The 18164-nt window shown below is 42.0% G+C and overlaps 1 protein-coding gene and 1 pseudogene across 3 annotated transcripts in view; both read left to right on the top strand.

Annotated features, from left to right (window-relative positions):
• Window positions 1-1963: 1963 nt before the first annotated feature.
• LOC105305417 lies at window positions 1964-5413 on the top strand (annotated as a pseudogene).
• A 6593-nt stretch (window positions 5414-12006) lies between these two features.
• Window positions 12007-18164, top strand: part of FMN2 (formin 2) — a 402924-nt gene continuing 396766 nt past the window's right edge. For 2 of the 3 annotated variants that reach the window (XM_023523198.1, XM_023523197.1), the window contains exon 1: window positions 12007-13795. In XM_023523198.1, the coding sequence (XP_023378966.1) occupies window positions 12214-13795 (1582 nt within the window). In that variant the 5' untranslated portion in view covers window positions 12007-12213. The remainder of the gene's footprint in view (window positions 13796-18164) is intronic. The other variant, XM_011380009.2, reaches the window with a different exon arrangement.

Genomic DNA, 18164 nt, shown 5'->3' with positions numbered 1-18164 from the left:
TACCTACATAAATAATCACAGCGATCGTCTAGTTCTTAAAAGATAGTAAATAATTCATACTCCATTCTGTTATATTTAAAATAGGTGATAAGTGAAAATATAAAATATTGAGACTTCCCAGAAACTTAGATGCTGTGAAAGAAAGGTCATAGATTCTGAGGCATGAAACTTCTTTATCAGTTGCTTTTACCAATAAACTACTTGGCTTCCTAATGTTGATTCACACATTTTCCTCTGCCCAAATACTTTTCTGACACTTTGCTTGTTTGCATCCTTCTTATCTCAGTCTTTGCAGTTTCTAAGAGTTGCTTCTTGGAGAGATTTTCCCTGACTACCACTTTAAAGAAGGTTATTCCCATTCTTAGACAAAGCACTCGTTCTTTTTTTCAATTAAAATTACTGAGGTGACATTGATCAACTAAGTTTCAAGTGTACAATTCAACACCATATCATATATATGCATATATGTATATATATGTATGTATGTATATGCAATATTTGTAGTATGTATGTATGTATGTATGTATGTATGTATATGCAATATATATGTAATATATATGTATGTATGTATATATATGCTACTACCCATGGTTAAATTAAAGCACTATTCTAATCTCCAAGTTCTCCCAATCACAATTTGTAATTACATAGTTTATTGACTTGTTCATTGTCTGGCCTCATCCATTATACTGTAAGCTCCCTAAGGGCAGGGGATAAGCCTGTTTTAATTACCACTATATATCCACCTGCTAATGTACTGCTTAGAACTTAAAAGAATCTCAACGAACCATTAACAATATCAGCAGTACATCATATGGAAAAAAGGTTTTTAACTATATGATGTGATGAATGTTAACTAAACTTATCATGGTAATCATTTCACAACATATACGTATGTAAAATCATCATGCCGTACATTTAAACTTATACAGTGTCGTGTGTCAATTATATCTTCATAAAACTGGGAAAAGAAACAAATAAATTAAAAGCGAAAAACAAAAACAGAAACACCAGGGTCAAGAAATGCCTTTAAATGTCATTTAAAAATCATTTAAAAAACTGCAGTGGCCACCTTCTGATCTTACCCTGGGAGTGTTCAGCCAGTATTGGGAAAATTAGTTAACTTAGCACATGCCTGTCCTCAAAATCCTCAGAGCTCAGGCCTAGACTGCCCACTTTCGGGCACACACTGTGCATGCCCTGCTTGAAGTAGGCAGGTCAGAGAGAGAGAGGCAGGGAATGTGTGTGGAAGGGAGTGGTTGGGACAGAAGGAGAGCAAAAAAACCTATTATCCATGTAAGTCCCCAACCCTCAACTCCTCCGGGCACTTGATTCTCCATGGAGCTGCCTGCTTGGACTTCTCCCAAGTGTAATTCATTTGCTTGCTTTACTTAATAAAATCGCTTCCCCTTGCTACTCTTTGCCCGTCATCTTTCTTCTCCGAGTGTGGGACCTCCATGCAAGTCTTCGTGGGAATCCAAGCACCTCCTGGGACTAACCCAAGGCAGACATCTAAGTGCCTGTAACAGATTCATTTCTGATCAGAACAAATTCCCACTTATTTCTGTGTGGAAGTGCAAAAGTCTGAGGCATTTGTTTCATATCCAGCAGGCAAACCCCTGCCTCTAAACTGCAATATTTATTTTCTCGTCTTCACCCTTTTTGGTCCTTTTCTATAGAATGATAATTAGCTAAATTGACTCTTACATTCTAAGAGAAAATGTTGACATTTAGAAGTCAATGTAAAAGCATATTTTAAAATGTATAAATAATGGGGATTTTAGGGAGCCGCATGTTTTAAATCAATATTAAGATTGTCTTCCGGAGCAGACTGCAGGCTGTGCAGGCCTGAGTCGATGCCTAGGTCACCCACCCTGTGCCCCCACCTCTGCCTCGGGCACTCCCACCCAGGGGCCTTGCGAGGTGACCACTTAGCGAGCAGGCAGCTGGAACCCCTGTGTGTGCACACACGGAAGTGCTCAGCTCTGAACGGGCTTTGGAAAATAGAGAGGAAAAATCCAGTCTGCTTTTGGGGGACACTAGACAGCCAAATAAATGCAATATCTAAATATACAAGAGGACCACAATGCCATGGCTTTCTGAGCTAAAATGTGGAGCTCCAAGACCAAGGTCACCCTGGAAGTCCCTGACCCAGGGGTGGAAATACTCTTTTAACTGTCAGACAGGGAGCTGGTCCATCAGGGCGGCACAGGAATACTGCGACAGACTGGGCACTTCTCAGCCTCCAAAATGTTTCTGACTGTGGCTAGCAAGGTGGGCATCAGGTGGGATCCAAGAACCTCAGATGGGCTTTTTTTTTTTAAGAAAGATTTAGTATCTCTCCTCTGTGTCACAACCTCTTCGCTCCACGTGATGACACCAAACTCTGATATGTTCCAAGCCACGTTGTCACTGTTGACCACAGACATCCCTCTGGCTCAACTACCGGATGAGGTTCTAGTTCACCAATTGGCATGGGGTCAGTGATAATGAGCAGCCGGTATGGCGACATTCTCCAAAGAAGCAGAAAAAGGCTATGAGAACAAAAGTTTGAGAAGCACCCCCTCTCCTTGATGCCAGCTTCCTGAAGTATCTGCTTGCTTAGGGACAGTATGATTTGGCCAAATGCCTGGCTCCTATTCGAGACCACAAGACTGAGCAGGATGAGTATGACATTGAGAAGGAATGTCTGGGAATGGCTATCTTGGCTGTCTCCCACTACACCATGATAAAGACACAGTTGCCAGAACTTCCCAAAGACATCAGCTACAAGTGATATATTCCAGAAACATTGAATAAGTCCATCAGACAGAGAAAACTTCTCACAAGGATGTGAATAAAGGATTTCCTAAAGGAATTTAGTAAGACCATTTGTGACAGCAGTGTGTCCACACATGACCCGAAGGTGAAATACCTGGCTACCCTGGAGACTTTGACAAAACATTAGGGTGCTGAAATATTTGAGATTTCCGTGTTACTTATTTCATCAGAGAATGAGATGAATTGGTTTCATCCAAATGACAGTGGAAATGTTCTCTACTATGAATCGATGGTGACTGGAAATCTTGGAATCCAGTGGAGGCAGAAACCAAATGTCGTTCCTGTTGAAAAGGAAAAAAATAAAAAATAAACTGAAACAGAAAAACCTGGAAAATAAACACAAGGAGGATGAGGAGAAAAACAAAATCTAAGAAGAACGGAATAATTTTTGCTACTTCCCTGAGATCGCTTACATTGTGATAAAGGAATCTGTGGTCAGTGTTACTAAGCAGGGCAACAAAAAAATGGAACTGAAGCTCTTTCCCCACGAGGAGGTTTTGTCCTTTATGTCCCTGGCAGACTGCTACTTTCGGCTCCCAGCAGGTGCACCCGTCATTACTTCTGCACCAGGGTGGCAACCCCAGTAATCGCCCACAACATGCAGAATGGCTGTCATGGTGCAATCTGCACAGAATGTGCCACCAGTAAATTGCAGCAAGAATGAAGCGAGGAGGAGATGTGTGAGCTATGGCGGAGCAGCACCGTCTCCGACAACATCCTCATGACGGACACCAGCTTTGAAGAACTTGAGGTGCCCGGGGACCAGAAACAGTTCCAGAACTCTCAGGTCGAGGCACACAAAGGTCACTACAGTCTGCACGGCTCAGACTGCAGCTTTCCCAGCCTGAGGGACCTCACGAGCAGATCTTGTGCATGGACGTCGGCTTCGTCCTGCAGAGCTGCTGCCGGCCCAAGCCCTGAGAAATCTCCGTTCTGCTTGGTGCTGCTGAGGAAGCCCAGGAGTGGCAGCCTATTTACTCCAGGAGTATTGATTGGACCTTCAAGAAAGACATTATGCAAGGGGAACACCTTGGGAGAGGCACATGAACACACATCTACTCTGGGACCCTGGTGGATTATAAGGATGCTGAAGGAACTTCTGAAGAAAAGAGGATAAAAGTGATCCTCAGAGGCTTAGACTCCGGCCACAGGCACATTTCTCTGGACTTCGTTGAGGTAGCCATCATGATGAGACAGATCTCCCACAAACATATCATGTATCTCTATGGCAACCATGTCCTAGAGACATGGAGAATATCATGGTGGAAGTTCAAAGTTGCTATGCAACTGGTCAGCACCCTGAGTTACTTGGAGGTTAAAGACCTGGTCCATGGAAATCTGTGCATGAAAAAGGTCCTCTTGGCCTGCGAGGGTTTTAACAGCAAGTGTAGCCCATTCATGAAGCTCAGAGACCCTGACATCCCCCTCAAGAATGTACAGAATGAATCCCATGGATTGCTCCCAAGTGTGTCGAAGATTCCAAGAACCAAGCATGGGCGTTGGCAAGTGTTGCTTTGGAATTACACTCTGGGAAATCTGCTACAGTGGTGAGATCCACCTGAAAGACAAGACACTGATTGAAAAAGATTCTAAGAAAGCCAGTATAGGCCAGTGACACTGTGTCATAAAGAGCTAGCTGACCTTATGTCTTGTTGCATGAGCTATGATCCCAATCAGAGACACTTTTTTCAAACCATCATGAGAGGCATCAGTAAACTGGAAGAGCAGAATCCAGACATTGTTTCAGAAGAAAAGCCAGTAACAGAAGTAGATCCCACATATTTTGAAAAACGGTTCTTAAAGAGGATCCGTAACTTGAGAAAAGGCCACTTTGAGAAAGTTGACCTCTGCAGGTATGACCCTGAAGAGGACAATACAGAGGAACAGGTGGCTGGCTGTCAGATCACATAGCGGGTCTGAAGAAGGAAATCAAAATGTTACGGAACCTCCATCGTGACAACATTGTGAAGTACAGAAGCATCTGCACAGAAGACAGAGGAAATGATATTAAGCTCAGCATGGGATTTCTGCCTTCAGAAGCCTTAAGGAATATCTTCCAAAGAATAAGAACAAAATTGACTTCAAACAGTAGTTAAAATAAGCTGTTCAAATTCGTAAGGGGACGGACTTCTTGGGTTCACGACAGTATGTTCACGGAGACTTAATAGCAAAAAATGTCCTTGTTGAGAGTGAACACCAAGTGAAAATTGGAGACTTTGGTTTAACCAAAGCAGTTGAAACCGTAAGGAGGACTATACAGTCAAGGTTGCTCAGGAGAGCGCTGTGTTTTGGTATGCTCCAGAAAGTTTGATTCGGTGTGAATTTTACATCCCCTCTGAAGTCTGGTCTTTCCAACTGACTCCTCATGAGCTGTTTATTTACTGTGATTCAGATACCAGTCATGAAAATGGTAGGCCTCACTCATGGCCAGGTGACAGTAATAAGACTTGCGAATACTTTAGAAGAAAGAAAATGCTTGCCTTGTCCACCTAACGGTCCTGATGAGATTTCTCATCTTATGAGAAAATGCTGGGAATTCCAACTATTTTATTGGACAAACTTTCAGAAACTTATTGAAGCACTTTTAAAATAAGAAGAAATGAATAACATTTAAATTCCACTGTCTATCAAGTCCTCCTTACCTTGATAAATATCCAAGCCATTTAAAAAACTTTTAATGGAAAAAAAAATCATCTTCTGGAATATGCATAGACAAACTAATGTCTATGAGGAAAAACACATGTATGCATGCTATTTGTGGTTTCTTGGCTTAATAAAAAATACTGTGTTTGGCTTAATTTTTGTGAGCAGTCCTTAGTTTGGTAGTTAAGGCAGAGAAAGGGTTACTAAAACCTAGTGCTCTCTGGAATATAGTTTCCTCTCTTCTGTCCAGATTTTTACGAGACTCTCTTCCCACGGTCCTTCCTGTTTTATGAATTCTTTACTGCAGTGGTGGCAAGCTCTGTCAAGAGAAGGGACTTACCCTTATTAAAACTCTGTTAAATCGATCGTTTTAAAACGGTTTGTAGCGTTTCACCCACGATGTGTTAAATAAGAAATGTCATGCTTGTATTTGAAAACATGTAGTGCTGTAATACTTACATGGCATTTTAAGTCTGTCGAAATACATAACACTGTTTTAAACAATAATACAATTTGTATCAGCCTTTGAAGATTCTACGAGTTGCTCGATAAGCTCTGGAAAATTTAAGGCGAAGGCTGCATTGTCCAGAAAGAGGTAGCCATTCACCGTATGTGGCTATTGAGCAATTGCGATGTGACCAGTCTGAACAGAGATGTTGCTGTTAGTATAAAATTCACACTGGATCTCAAAGACTTAGTATATAAAAAAGAAGGTAAAATATCGTCTCAATTTTTATTTATTTGTTGTTAAGATATTTGGGATATATTTTGGGCAAAATATATTCTTAAAATTAATTTTGTCTGTTTCCTTTTACTTTTTAATGTGTCTATTAGAAAACTTAAAATCATGTGATGAATCTCGCATTATATTTCTACTGGAGAGTGCTGCTCTAAGGATAAGGATTAGCGTCCTCAAAGGTAATTTCTTATTGGCTCTGTCCTTAGAATGCTTTTTGTTGCTTCTTGCCATGATGTACCTGAACAAGGTATATTATGGGCTGAGACAGAGTGGGCTTTTTAAAAAAAGTATTTTATTTTATTATGAGTTTCAAGTATACAGCACATTGGTTATATAGTTTATGAAATGATCCCTCGATTATTCTGTCACCCATCTGGCTCTCCACCTAGCCATTGTATTATTGCTGACTACATTCCCTATGCCGTGCTCCCCATCCCCTTGTCCATCTCTCAGCTACTAATCTGTACTTCCTCATCCCTTCATCCCTTCCTCCCAGTCTCCCACCTCCTCTCCTCCGGCCGTCACCAGATTGTCCTCTGTATTTGTGAGTCTGTTTTCGATTAGTTTGTTCTTTTTTTCCCTCGATTCCGCATATAAGTGAAATCATATGGTATTTATCTTTCTCTGTCTGACTTATTTTGTTTAGCATAATAACCTCTAGGTACATCCATGTCATTGCAAATAGTAGGATTTCATTTTTTTTATTCAAAGAAAACCAAAACACTATTATATAAAGATCTATACACCCCTATATTCATGGCAGCGCTATTCACAATAGCCAAGATATGGCAGCAATCTAAATGCCCATCAATAGATATTGAATAAAGAAGTGATGGTTCATATATACGATGGAATATTACTCAGCCATAAAAAATGAAATCCTACCGTGGGCTTTTTATCGATAATTCTGAATGGTTGACAACTTACTTAAGAATTCCTGCATTGTCCCCTTCAAGTATGTCAAACAAATTCAAAAGGAGTCTGGAAGCTTTGGCTAGAAACGAATGATAAAGATTTATCCAAGGGTCTTAGAGTTTGAGAACTGGAAACATAGCTAGGTAAAAACCCATAGTGTTCTGAAAAAGAAAGAAAAGTAAGAGTTGTTATAGTAAAAAGTGCATTCTTACGAATGATCGGTCCTGTCTTCTTTACTCTAGGATTGGCCCAGGACGATTATCAGTCAGATGTCAGATGGTCTGGATGGTGAATGCTAGTTGGGCCGGAAGATGGTCATCAGGAGGTCTGGTCACACCCAGTGGTCTAATGGCTGTCAGGTGGTCTGGAAATGTGAGTCCTTCCAAGCGGGGGAGGGTGATAATCAGAGGCTTATCTGGAGGCCAGGTGTGTATCCAGGTGTTGACATATAGTGAACATATATATCCAGGCACTGATGCAGGACCAGAAAGTTCAAAAGTTTAAGTTTCCAGGTTAGTTAGGGCAATTGTTTCCTCATGCCTCAAATTTCATAATGTTAATAATTTTAGCAGCCTCATTAAAGTGACTCCATTTTATAAAATCCCTATCTTCACTGTTTCCTCAAGTAGAAAGGCCAACTTCACTTACAAAGGGTACATCTAGAGATTCAACACCAGAACTCTTCAGCTTTGTAGGAGATTCCTTGTGACACATGAATAAAATTAATGCTTTCATTTCATTTGTTTCTCAATCACGAATATTTCAAAAACTTTTTGGCTAATATGTATTGAAAGCTAAAGTATGCCTACATATCTAAGAAGGAAATTTAAGTTCCATTTGTGTCGGGGAGGAACATATGTCACCTAGAATCTTTACCTTTAACTCTTCTCTAGTATAGAAACGAACTTATGGTGCATACTATATTGCTTGGGGAAATAATATTTGACTTTTTCTCTATCTCGTAAATATTTTATTTCTAAGTGCCGCACTGGTAATAAAAAGAAAGATGACGTTAAAAATTCAACTTGTTTGTGCTGTACATAGTTCTCTGTATAAACAGAGCTTTAGGAATTCTGTCCTGGTTAACACAAAATTTCTGGTAAGAAATGTTATCAAGTGTGTGGAGAATTATAATATTTATACAGATTCATTTTATAGAGTATGAATGTCCCAGAGAAAAGTTAATTCCCCATGTAAAATATTTAGTACGATCGAGTGTTTAAAACCTTCGTTGTGTGCTGTTAAGTTCTGCTTTTGAGTTTCTGATTTGGCTTGATTAAATGAGAAATGTGATTTCGAAAGAATGTTTGTTCTTTCACTCATTCAGTGAACATTCGTTGACTGTCAGCTCTGGTACGAGGCTTCATGAAAAGCAGGTATCTCAACCACAGCATTATTGACCTCTTGGGCAGGATCATTCTTAGTTGAGGTGGAGGCTGTCTCATACATGATGTTTAGCAGCATCCCCGGTGCCATTAACATCCCCCCTCCCTTTGTGACAATGAAAAATGTCTCCAGACAGTGCCAAATTTCCCCTGGGGAGCAGAATCATCACCCCAATTGAGAGGCATTGATGATAATGTGAGAGAACAGATGGGAGTCGGAGGTGGGGGTGAGAGGGAGGCAAAGAGTGGCAGTTGGGATGAGAAATATGAATGGATTTCAGAGACATTAAGGAGGAAGAATAGAGAAGTCTCTGTGACTGGTAAAATGTGGAGGCTGGGGTGCGGGGAGGCATTAGCAACAAGTCTGGCTTGGGCAACTGGAGAGACTGTGGTACTTTTACTGAATGGAAAAATAAAGGAGGATGAGGTATGCAAGAGATGATGAGTTCCATTTCAGACACATAGGGTTTGAATGGAGGTGATGGTAGAAGTATTCTCTAATAAGTGAGTTCTGGGGTCTGGCGTGGAGATATGAAGTCAAGACAGAGAGGTGGATTTGGGAGACAGTCTTAGTAATTGATGTTAGGCAGAGTTGTCTTTTAAGGGAAAGTCGTTCACCTGCTGGAGAAGATGAACTGGATAAGTAAAATGCAATCTGATTGTTTTGTTGGAGATTCTCAAACATTCCACCAAGGTAAGCAGAGAGAAAACTAAAAGAACAAGTAACAAAAATATTTCAGTATTGAGACATATTGAATTGAGAGAGTAATGGAGGAAGACAGCTGAAAGATGAGAGAGAAAGAAAGGACATGTAATTCAGACAAACAGGTAGATAAAAATGGAGAGAGGAAGGTTGTTTATTCATTTAGTGTTTATTGAGTGCCGTTAACCATTACGTGATTTTAATTTCAAAGAAGCTGGAAAATTCACTCATTCCTGCAGCCCAACATTTTATTATGAACAATTTTGAACATACAAAAAGTTGAAAAAGTATTTATAGCAACACCCATATAGCCATCAGCTAAATTGTACTATTAAAATTTTACTATAATTGCTATATTGCGAATCTGTCCATAATATCTATCATTAAGGCATCTTATTTATTCGATGCATTTTAGAGCAAGATGCAGAGATCAGTACATTTATTCCAACTATATCCATTTATACATATTACAAACTGGAGTTCAATATTTGTTTAAATTTTTCCAATCTATTTTAAAATATTATTTTTAAAGTTCATATCGAAGTCCCTCTGTAGGCACCTAGTATATGGCTGGGCACAATTCGGATCTGTAATTATTTGTTAAACGTGTTTTTTGCAGTGTGATATTCTTTCCTGATTGAATGGAGTTAAGCTTAAGCCACATTCCAGGCATTTTGGGACTACTAAATACCAAGGGATGCTTTGCAGGTTGCCTTTATGATGCCCTCATCAGTCCCTGAAAGAGTAAACTATGTAGTGTTGTTCGTTATAAAGAATTTGGAATCTAATTTGTAGGTTTAAGTATTGCTTTTGCTGATATGTGACCTTGGACGAATCCCTTAGTCTGAGCTTACTCATTAATTATATTGGATTGAGAGTACCTACCTACATTTGATATGCACGCGTGAGTTTCAAATAAAATTTTGCATATAATAGAGCTTTACCAACTGTAGCCTGCTACATAACCATCATCTATTATTTTACATTCGAAGGAGGTAAAAAAAATCAGCAGTCTTCTCTCTAAATCTTTTTCCCTCTCTTCTTCCTTCCTCCCTCCTTGCCTTCCTTTTTCTCTTCTTTTGTCTCCAGAACTGGTAGGATATATCAGAGAAGAAAATAGTAAGGAAACAAATAGTTCAGAATTAAAGGTGTCCTGTTAAAGACAGAGCAAATATCGAGATTCACAATATCTCAGCACTCAAAGAAGCATAAAATTCTAATCGCCTCAGGCAAACTGTGCCCTTTGAGGAGCCTACAATCTAGAAGAGTAGTCTTGTGGAAGAGGTGAAATGAAGGCTTTTCAGACACTCCAGAATTGCTCGAAGACTGGAATATTACCCTGGCAAAGTTATTAAAGTTGATTTCTAAAAAAAAAAAAAAAAATTTATTCAAAAGGGCCACCTGAAGACAACTGGCCACCTGCCCTTATGTGATCATCTATTTTAAAGAAAACTATTAGATTAAAAAAAGTAATTATTGCTATACAATGATTTTCCATCAAGGATTTACAGGACCAATTTTTTTTTTTTTAATTTTGACCAAAAGAGTTAAGGAAGGAGGTTTAAAATGTTGGTTTGCAATATGCAAACATTTACTTGCTGCATTTAAATTGCATCATAGGTAGTTCTTTTTCCTCCTTTGTGCTTACTTTAAAAATACTAACATGTTGGATAGTTATTACATAATTGCAGAGTGGTTAACAATGGACTTCTAACTAAATTACTTGAAACGTTGTCGATTAATGTCACTTTAATTTTATTTTATTTACTGCATGGAGCTTTTTAAAATACCAATGATTTTTAAAAATGCTTTTTGAAATCTAGGTAATTAAATTTCCTAAATAAATAAAATAGCGACAAGATTAATAAGGAGGGAAATTTTAATATTAATAATGAAGCCAGAATGTTAACAAACTCCATCACAGTGAACTATTGCAAACTTTTAAAATGAAAACAAAGACAAAATTTGCTTTCGAGGGTCTGCTTGAGAAAGTGGATTTATAGCCTAACATCTACTTTCCCGTGTTTGTGCCAAGGGCGCTTCCTTTTTGTCTTTTTCCTTTTTACAGGCAGCAACAATAGAGACATGTTTAATATTGATGAGTTTGACCTCCTGGGACTTATAGGACATGCACTCTTTTAAAATACAAATTCTGTTTGATTTATATGGTAAACATAGAATTTTAGAGATTAGCATTTTAATCAACTCTAATGTCTCTTTTTTTTTTTCCTGATTACCCCATTTAGCCATTATGTCAAAAAAAAAATATATCCTTTTGAAATGATAGCCGTTTTCCCACTGACATGTAAGGTTGGCATGAAATATAAAAGCAGCACTATGAGTAGTAACTTTTCCTAAACCATATGTTCAAACATAGCAGTGTTCAAGATGATTAATTACTAAGGAAAGGAACACTCCATTCACCCAACAAATATTTATTGAAGAGCCATGCTTACGAAGGCAGGTTGGGCGAGTGTCTGTGGTTTAGCACCTCTAAACTGAAATTTGGCTTTTTTTCCCATTCCTGTTTAGACTTTTTAACTTTTCTTGTGGCAGGTCCCGGAGCTTTGAAATTCTGTGTGCATCTTCCAGCACGAGCTCTTCGGGAGGGTACGATGCATTCAATTCGCACAGCGGGGATTACAGTCGCGGAGACGCAGGAAACGCTTTTTCGCGCTCGCGGGGCGTGGGCCGGCAGCAGCAGCCGCGGGCTGCGAGCCAGGCCCTGCCTGCGTCCCGCGCAGCCATTGGCTGGCGCCGCGCGCTGCACTGAGCATGTTCGCGCCCCGCGGGTCCCCGGCTGCAGTCGCAGCCGCAACCACCGCGCATTGTGCAAAGCGGCGGCGGATGAGAGCGGGGCCAGTCGGGCTCGCCTTGGCCTCCCCTCCTAGCTGCTTGCCGGCCCGCCCGACTGGCCAGGAGCCTCCTCCCGCCCGGGCCTGGGGCCCAGGAGGGCCGGGATGGCCTGAGTGTCCGGGGGCGCGGCGGTGCAGCAGCTGCAGTGCAACATGGGGAACCAGGATGGGAAGCCGAAGAGGAGCGCAGGTGATGCCTTTCACGAAGGCGGCGGTGGCAGCGCGGAGGATGCTGTTGGGCCCAGAGATGTGGAAGCCACAAAGAAGGGGAGCGGGGGCAAGAAGGCTCCAGGCAAACACGGCAAGGGGGGAGGGGGCGGCGGCGGCGGCGGCGCTGAGCCCGGCAAGAAGAAGAGCAAGTCGGACTCCAGAGCCTCGGTGTTTTCCAACCTTAGGATCAGGAAGAACCTGTCCAAGGGAAAAGGCGCTGCCGGCTCCCGCGAAAATGTGCTGGACTCCCAGGCCCTGCAGACGGGGGAGCTGGACAGCGCTCCTTCCCTGGTCACCAAGACCCCGGACCTCAGCCTCTCAGCAGACGAAACGGGCCTATCGGATACCGAGTGTGCCGATCCTTTTGAGGCGACCCGTCCAAGTGGCCCCGCGCTGGCGGAGACGGGGTTCGGGGGCCCGGCGGCCTCCGAGGATTTGGAAGCTGTGGTAGGGGCTCAGGATGGACAAAGGACCAGTTCGGGCTCAGACACAGACATCTATAGCTTCCATTCGGCCACGGAGCAAGAGGATTTGCTCTCAGACATCCAGCAGGCGATACGCCTGCAGCAGCAGCAACAGCAGCAGCAGCACCTCCTCCAGGGCTCCGAGCTGCCTGCAGTGTCCCCCACCGCCGCCTCCCCACTGCCCGGGGCCTTCCTGGGCCTGGACCGATTCCTGCTGGGGCCGAGCAGCGCGACTGGAGAGGCCCCGGGCAGTCCGGACACGGAACAAGCTCTGTCCGCGCTCTCTGACCTGCCCGAGAGCCTGGCCGCCGAGCCCCTGGTGCCTGAGCAACCGCCGCCCCCCTGCGGCCGCCGAGCCTCAGAGGCGCGGGACCTGCGGGTAGCACAGCTCACGGCCGCAGACTCGCCATCGTCCACCGCCTTCCTGTTTCCCGAGGCCGGACCCGGGGAGGGCGCAGCCGAAGTCCCCGTGCGAGAGGCTGGGGACACGGATGAGGAAGGCGAGGAGGATGCTTTTGAGGATGCTCCCCGAAGCTCTCCGGGGGAGGAGTGGGGTCTGGAGGCGGGAGAGGCCGCGCAGGGGCTGTGGGGAGAGGCCGCAGAGGGGGCGCCAGGGCCTGGCGCTCCCACGGGCGCCTCGCTGCCCGGCAGCCCGGCGCCCAGCCCACGCTGCTTCAAGCCCTACCCGCTCATCGCCCCTTGCTACATCAAGACCACCACCCGGCAGCTCAGCTCGCCCAATCACTCCCCGTCTCAGTCCCCCAGCCAGAGCCCCAGGATCAAGAGGCGGCCGGAGTCATCCCTGAGCCAAGGACCCAGAGCTGCCTTCCCATCCGCGGCCGCCCCGGCCAAGAAGCACCGGGCCGAGGGTGGCCTCGCCGGCGGCCTCAGCCGCTCTGCGGACTGGACGGAGGAGCTGGACGCGCGCACGCCGCGGGCGGGAGGCTCTACACACCTGCTGGAGCGCGGGGCGGCTGCGGACCGTGGGACGCCTCGAGCGCTGGCAGCCACGGCGTCTGGGGTGCCGGCGGCAACGGACGGCTTCCAGAACGTGTTCACAGGTGAGGTCTCTCTGCCGCTGGGGCACCCGGTCGCAGGTCGCCTGCCATTCAGGGCCTTCCTCTGCTACTAACCCTTCCGGGCTCGGAAAAGCCAAGTCCGCTTCTGGCATATCTCTTTTTCGAAGGGAATTCTTTCACGTCCATTCACCTGCTTAGTGAAATCTCTGTTTCCTTACAACGTTGTAAAGGGAACCACTCAGTCATGTCTGTCCTGTCATCTCAAGAGAGGAGGCTCCTCTGCCTATTTCTCCAAAATATCTACTGTTCTCTGTTCCAGGGTCAACCAGGCAGATAAACTCCTTTTCTGCATTGTTAGCTGAGGCATCATCCTTTTTCCTTCCTCATCCCCACCCACAGCACGAAAAAGAACAAAATTGTTCATTGTCCTTTGAAAGCGTGGAAGCCAAATCATTTATTCTAGTACTATCCAAAGGTGATCTCCCACTGCTCTGATATACATTTAACTAGGTGCATAATAGTTTCTGTCTTGCAGCAGTCTGGGTAGACTACTTAGTGAAGTTAAGTGATCACTCCTGTTTGCTAATGCAATCAAATCTAAAACACGGTATTAGAAAATTAATAAATAGTGAAATAGAATATTAAGAATAATTTTTATTTCCCTAATATTCTGGTTTCGTGGGCCAATCAGAACAGGGTGAAGATTGGAGATAGTGAAGGCGAGAAGGCCCAAAGCAGTTATCCCACTGGTACTTCTCCTTAATATTTGTTAGAGACTCATGGACAGGTAAAGCTCAGCTGAAGCCTCATTTTACTGTGGCAAAGGTCAAGTTGTCTGCATTTGTTCTTCTAGGTTTATAGGTTCCAAGGCCTTACCTTAAGAACCCACTGATAGTTTGTTTCATACTTACTTCTACTCTTATTAAGTGGAATATTGAGTGTAAGAATTTAAGGAATAGGAAAAAAAATGAAAATCTATGAAGATACCAGTATGTTTGTGATAAATATTAGAATGACTAAAAATTTTAAATGTAATTGGAAAAGCTGAAAATCATATGTTTAAATTGGTTATAAAATATTACCTAGATGACATTTCTCAATGAGCATAGCTACTTCTTAGTAGGCTAAATGGTGTTTATGTTGTGATATTTTATTGATTGACCACATTTTTATTTTCATGTATAGGCTATCTTTTGTTTTACATTTATTGATATTTATACTTAAGAGTAGCATTTATATGCTTGCCCCCCCCCCACTTTTTAAACATTTTTCCCTCTCCTTTATTGCATAGGTTAAGATAAGAGGAATGTTCATAGTCTAATACCCATTAGGTAAATTGTAAACAAACAGCCCACCCTCCCAAAAGACCATTTTTGAAAGAAGAAGTTTGGAAAGTTCTTGAGTTGATTTTTGTGAATTTAATGTTGATGAGAAATCATGTATTTCCTCTTTATTTAGGTAACATTCATTTATATAATGTTTTTCTAAAAGCGAAAATGTCACCCTAATTAAGACTGTCATTCATTAATATTAATTGCTCTTTCTAGTAGCATTAGACTTTGGAAATATATTCATTTAATTCCTTTAAAAAATGCATAGGTATATTTATACACACACACATGCATGCACATGCACACACGGCAGCCACGTTGTGTCAGGAGATATTGCTAGATGGTGGGAGAAACGAAGACCACTATAGTTCTACCTTTCCAGGGCTCCCTGAGTGCTCAGGAGCACATAGGTATATGCAGTAAAATGCTCTGGGAGCATCAAGGATGCAGTAATTTACCTCTTTGGCAGGGGGTAAGGGACGAGGATGGCATAGAAGGATCAGTCAGAGTCCTAGAGATCATAGGGCACTAAATTGGTTCAAGTTTTGTTTAAGAAATAAAAAAGGTTTACTCTTGGAACTTACATTTTCATTTGCCAAGTATTTCCAAATTTACAATTTGGAACTCTTAAAAAAGTCTTGTTCAGGAAGTACTTGGGTTTTGTTGACCCCTCTAGGCAGAATTTTTTACTGTGCAAAGTAAAAGTGCAGAATTAGTGGTTTTAATATGGACATTACCTACTTTGCATTTAATGGAGGAGATAGTTGGTCAGTGACCAGTAGATATTTGTATAGCAGTTTCCACATCTTTATCTCACCCACTCACTTTCTTTCCAATAAACAAACAAACAAACAACCAAACACCACATACACACACACACCTCCCCCCCCACACACAGACACACCACACACATAATTGGTAGGTTTAACCTAATCTTGTAACTGGTCAGGGAATGGAGATAGATAAAGAGATGAAATAACTTTCTCAAGGTCACACTGATTCATTCAGAGGCAGAGCCAGAAATAGAAGCCGCATCTACTGATTTTAGTCTGAATGTTCTTGCTTATTACTCGTTTTGGGAAGTTCAACACTGTAAGACAACATACAGAATAAAAACTTGAAAAAAATTATAGAATTTTAGGCCTTCGCTTTGGGGATTTTCTAGTTTCTGTTTTTAATAAGGTGGATTCTTTTAGTTGTTGGACATGTGGCCGTACTTGGGCTCTGCAAAAGGTGGTTGTGGATCAGAGTGAACCATGTTTTCTCTAGGCAGCTCTCATGGAAACTGTTCTTCGGTGGTGGAGTGAATCCAGATTGACACAGGCCCCTGCTTCTCAGCTGTTGCCGTTTTCTTGTCATCTGACATCACATTTGTTTTTTTGCTATCTTTTCAGATTTTATGGGTGTCTTGGAAATTACCAGAGGCCTGGGGAACACCAGCATTATCCCTAGGGAAATTGTTTTTGGGCCTTAATTTTGCCTGTCATATAATCGATTAATTGCCAGCCGCTTTTGAAGCAGGCGATCATTATAAATTTCCATACACATCTTTTATTTTTAAACCATAGAATGGAGGTTGTCAGCTCTGCAAGGAAGGAACAGATGTTTTTTGCTTTTCACTGACTTTCAAATGTAGGAAGAAAATTCAAATGAAAAGAGATCTCTGTGTCACATGTTTGCGTTTGTTTGGCAGATATAAACACATTTAGCAACGATGGAGACCAGAACTTGACTTGTTTTAGCTGTTAAGGAACTGTTGATGTCCTAGGTCATTTGCACTGAAATATTTCCCAGTTAATTTGTTTGAAGGACATCTCTTTCACTGTTTAGGAGAAACAATTGCTTCTGAAATTTGAGAGGTTCTTTGCACATTTAAATCTAGCAGAAGCTTGTTAATAGCATTTTGCAGTTAATTAAAGTTTAGACAGGTAAAGTGTTAAATTTGTAATGATAAATCACTTTTGATAGGAATCTTTCCAAAGTCGTTTATATGCTTCTCTCTTTTTAAATCGTGGAATAAAAATTTATCTGTTTTAAATGGCTTAATGTCGCCTTCAGGCTCATCATTGTTACATCCTTTGAAATCGTTGGCGACGCCCTCACCAGCTATTGACATGTGTGGGCTTGTGGCTCCAGCTGGCTGTTTCAGAGTTTTTGTATCTGTGTAGTTTTCTTGAATCTTTCCTTGCTGTCAGCCATTTATTCTTTCAGCTATCTTTAGTCTCTTCTCCCCCCACTCCATACTTCTAATTCCATTTTTCCGATCAATTAGTTACCGGTTTCTAAATCCAGTAATTATTATATTAGCTATATTCATTACACTTCTCCTAAATGCCACTCTGTGTTGGTGCATTATATAATTGTCTATAATCCTTATAACTATATCTATAATCCTTGAAGTACAGCTGTTTATCCTCATTTTTCCATTGAGCAAACTGAAAGTTCAGACAAGTGGAATAAGTCGCCTAAACTAGTAAATGGCCCACCTAGGATATGTACTTAGAAACTCAAATCTGTTGTTAATGTGTATAAAATAAAAACCAGTGCACCAGTGAGCTCTTGGATGACTAGCAAATTAATAAAGGGCTTGGGGTTTAGAATTTGGATTGTGTCATTCTCATTTTGGCTTTTCTGAAGGTTATCTTGGTTTTTATATCACTAGAATTTTCTCGTATAGGTTGGTAATTATTAGACCGAATCTTTTATGGCCAGGAGTAGTCTTATGTCTCGCAGCAGCATCTGACAGAGTATAGGCGTCCACTTAATGTCCACTAAATGAATGAAGGTCAGAAATCATTCCTGATATGTAATGCATCCGCCTTACCATAACAGGAAAGGTGATTGCAAAAATGCTGTTCTTTTCCCTATATCTTGCCTTTACTAGGTTCCATATATCGATAGAATTGATGAACATATGCCGGGACTGGGAGTCCTGTTCTTAAATCCTTGTAGTTTGGTCTGAAACATCCTTTCTCATGATTTCTTTGGACTGTGGTTTGGATCAAAGTCAGTGATGGATTTTAATTACTGCTTTATGAGCTGAGGACTGGCCTAGTTTTAAGTGCATTTAGGCATTTGGA

Source organism: Pteropus vampyrus, unplaced genomic scaffold, assembly GCF_000151845.1.
Source record: "Pteropus vampyrus isolate Shadow unplaced genomic scaffold, Pvam_2.0 Scaffold383, whole genome shotgun sequence".
NCBI lineage: Eukaryota > Metazoa > Chordata > Mammalia > Chiroptera > Pteropodidae > Pteropus > Pteropus vampyrus.
This window is presented reverse-complemented; position numbering and strand designations above follow the sequence as displayed.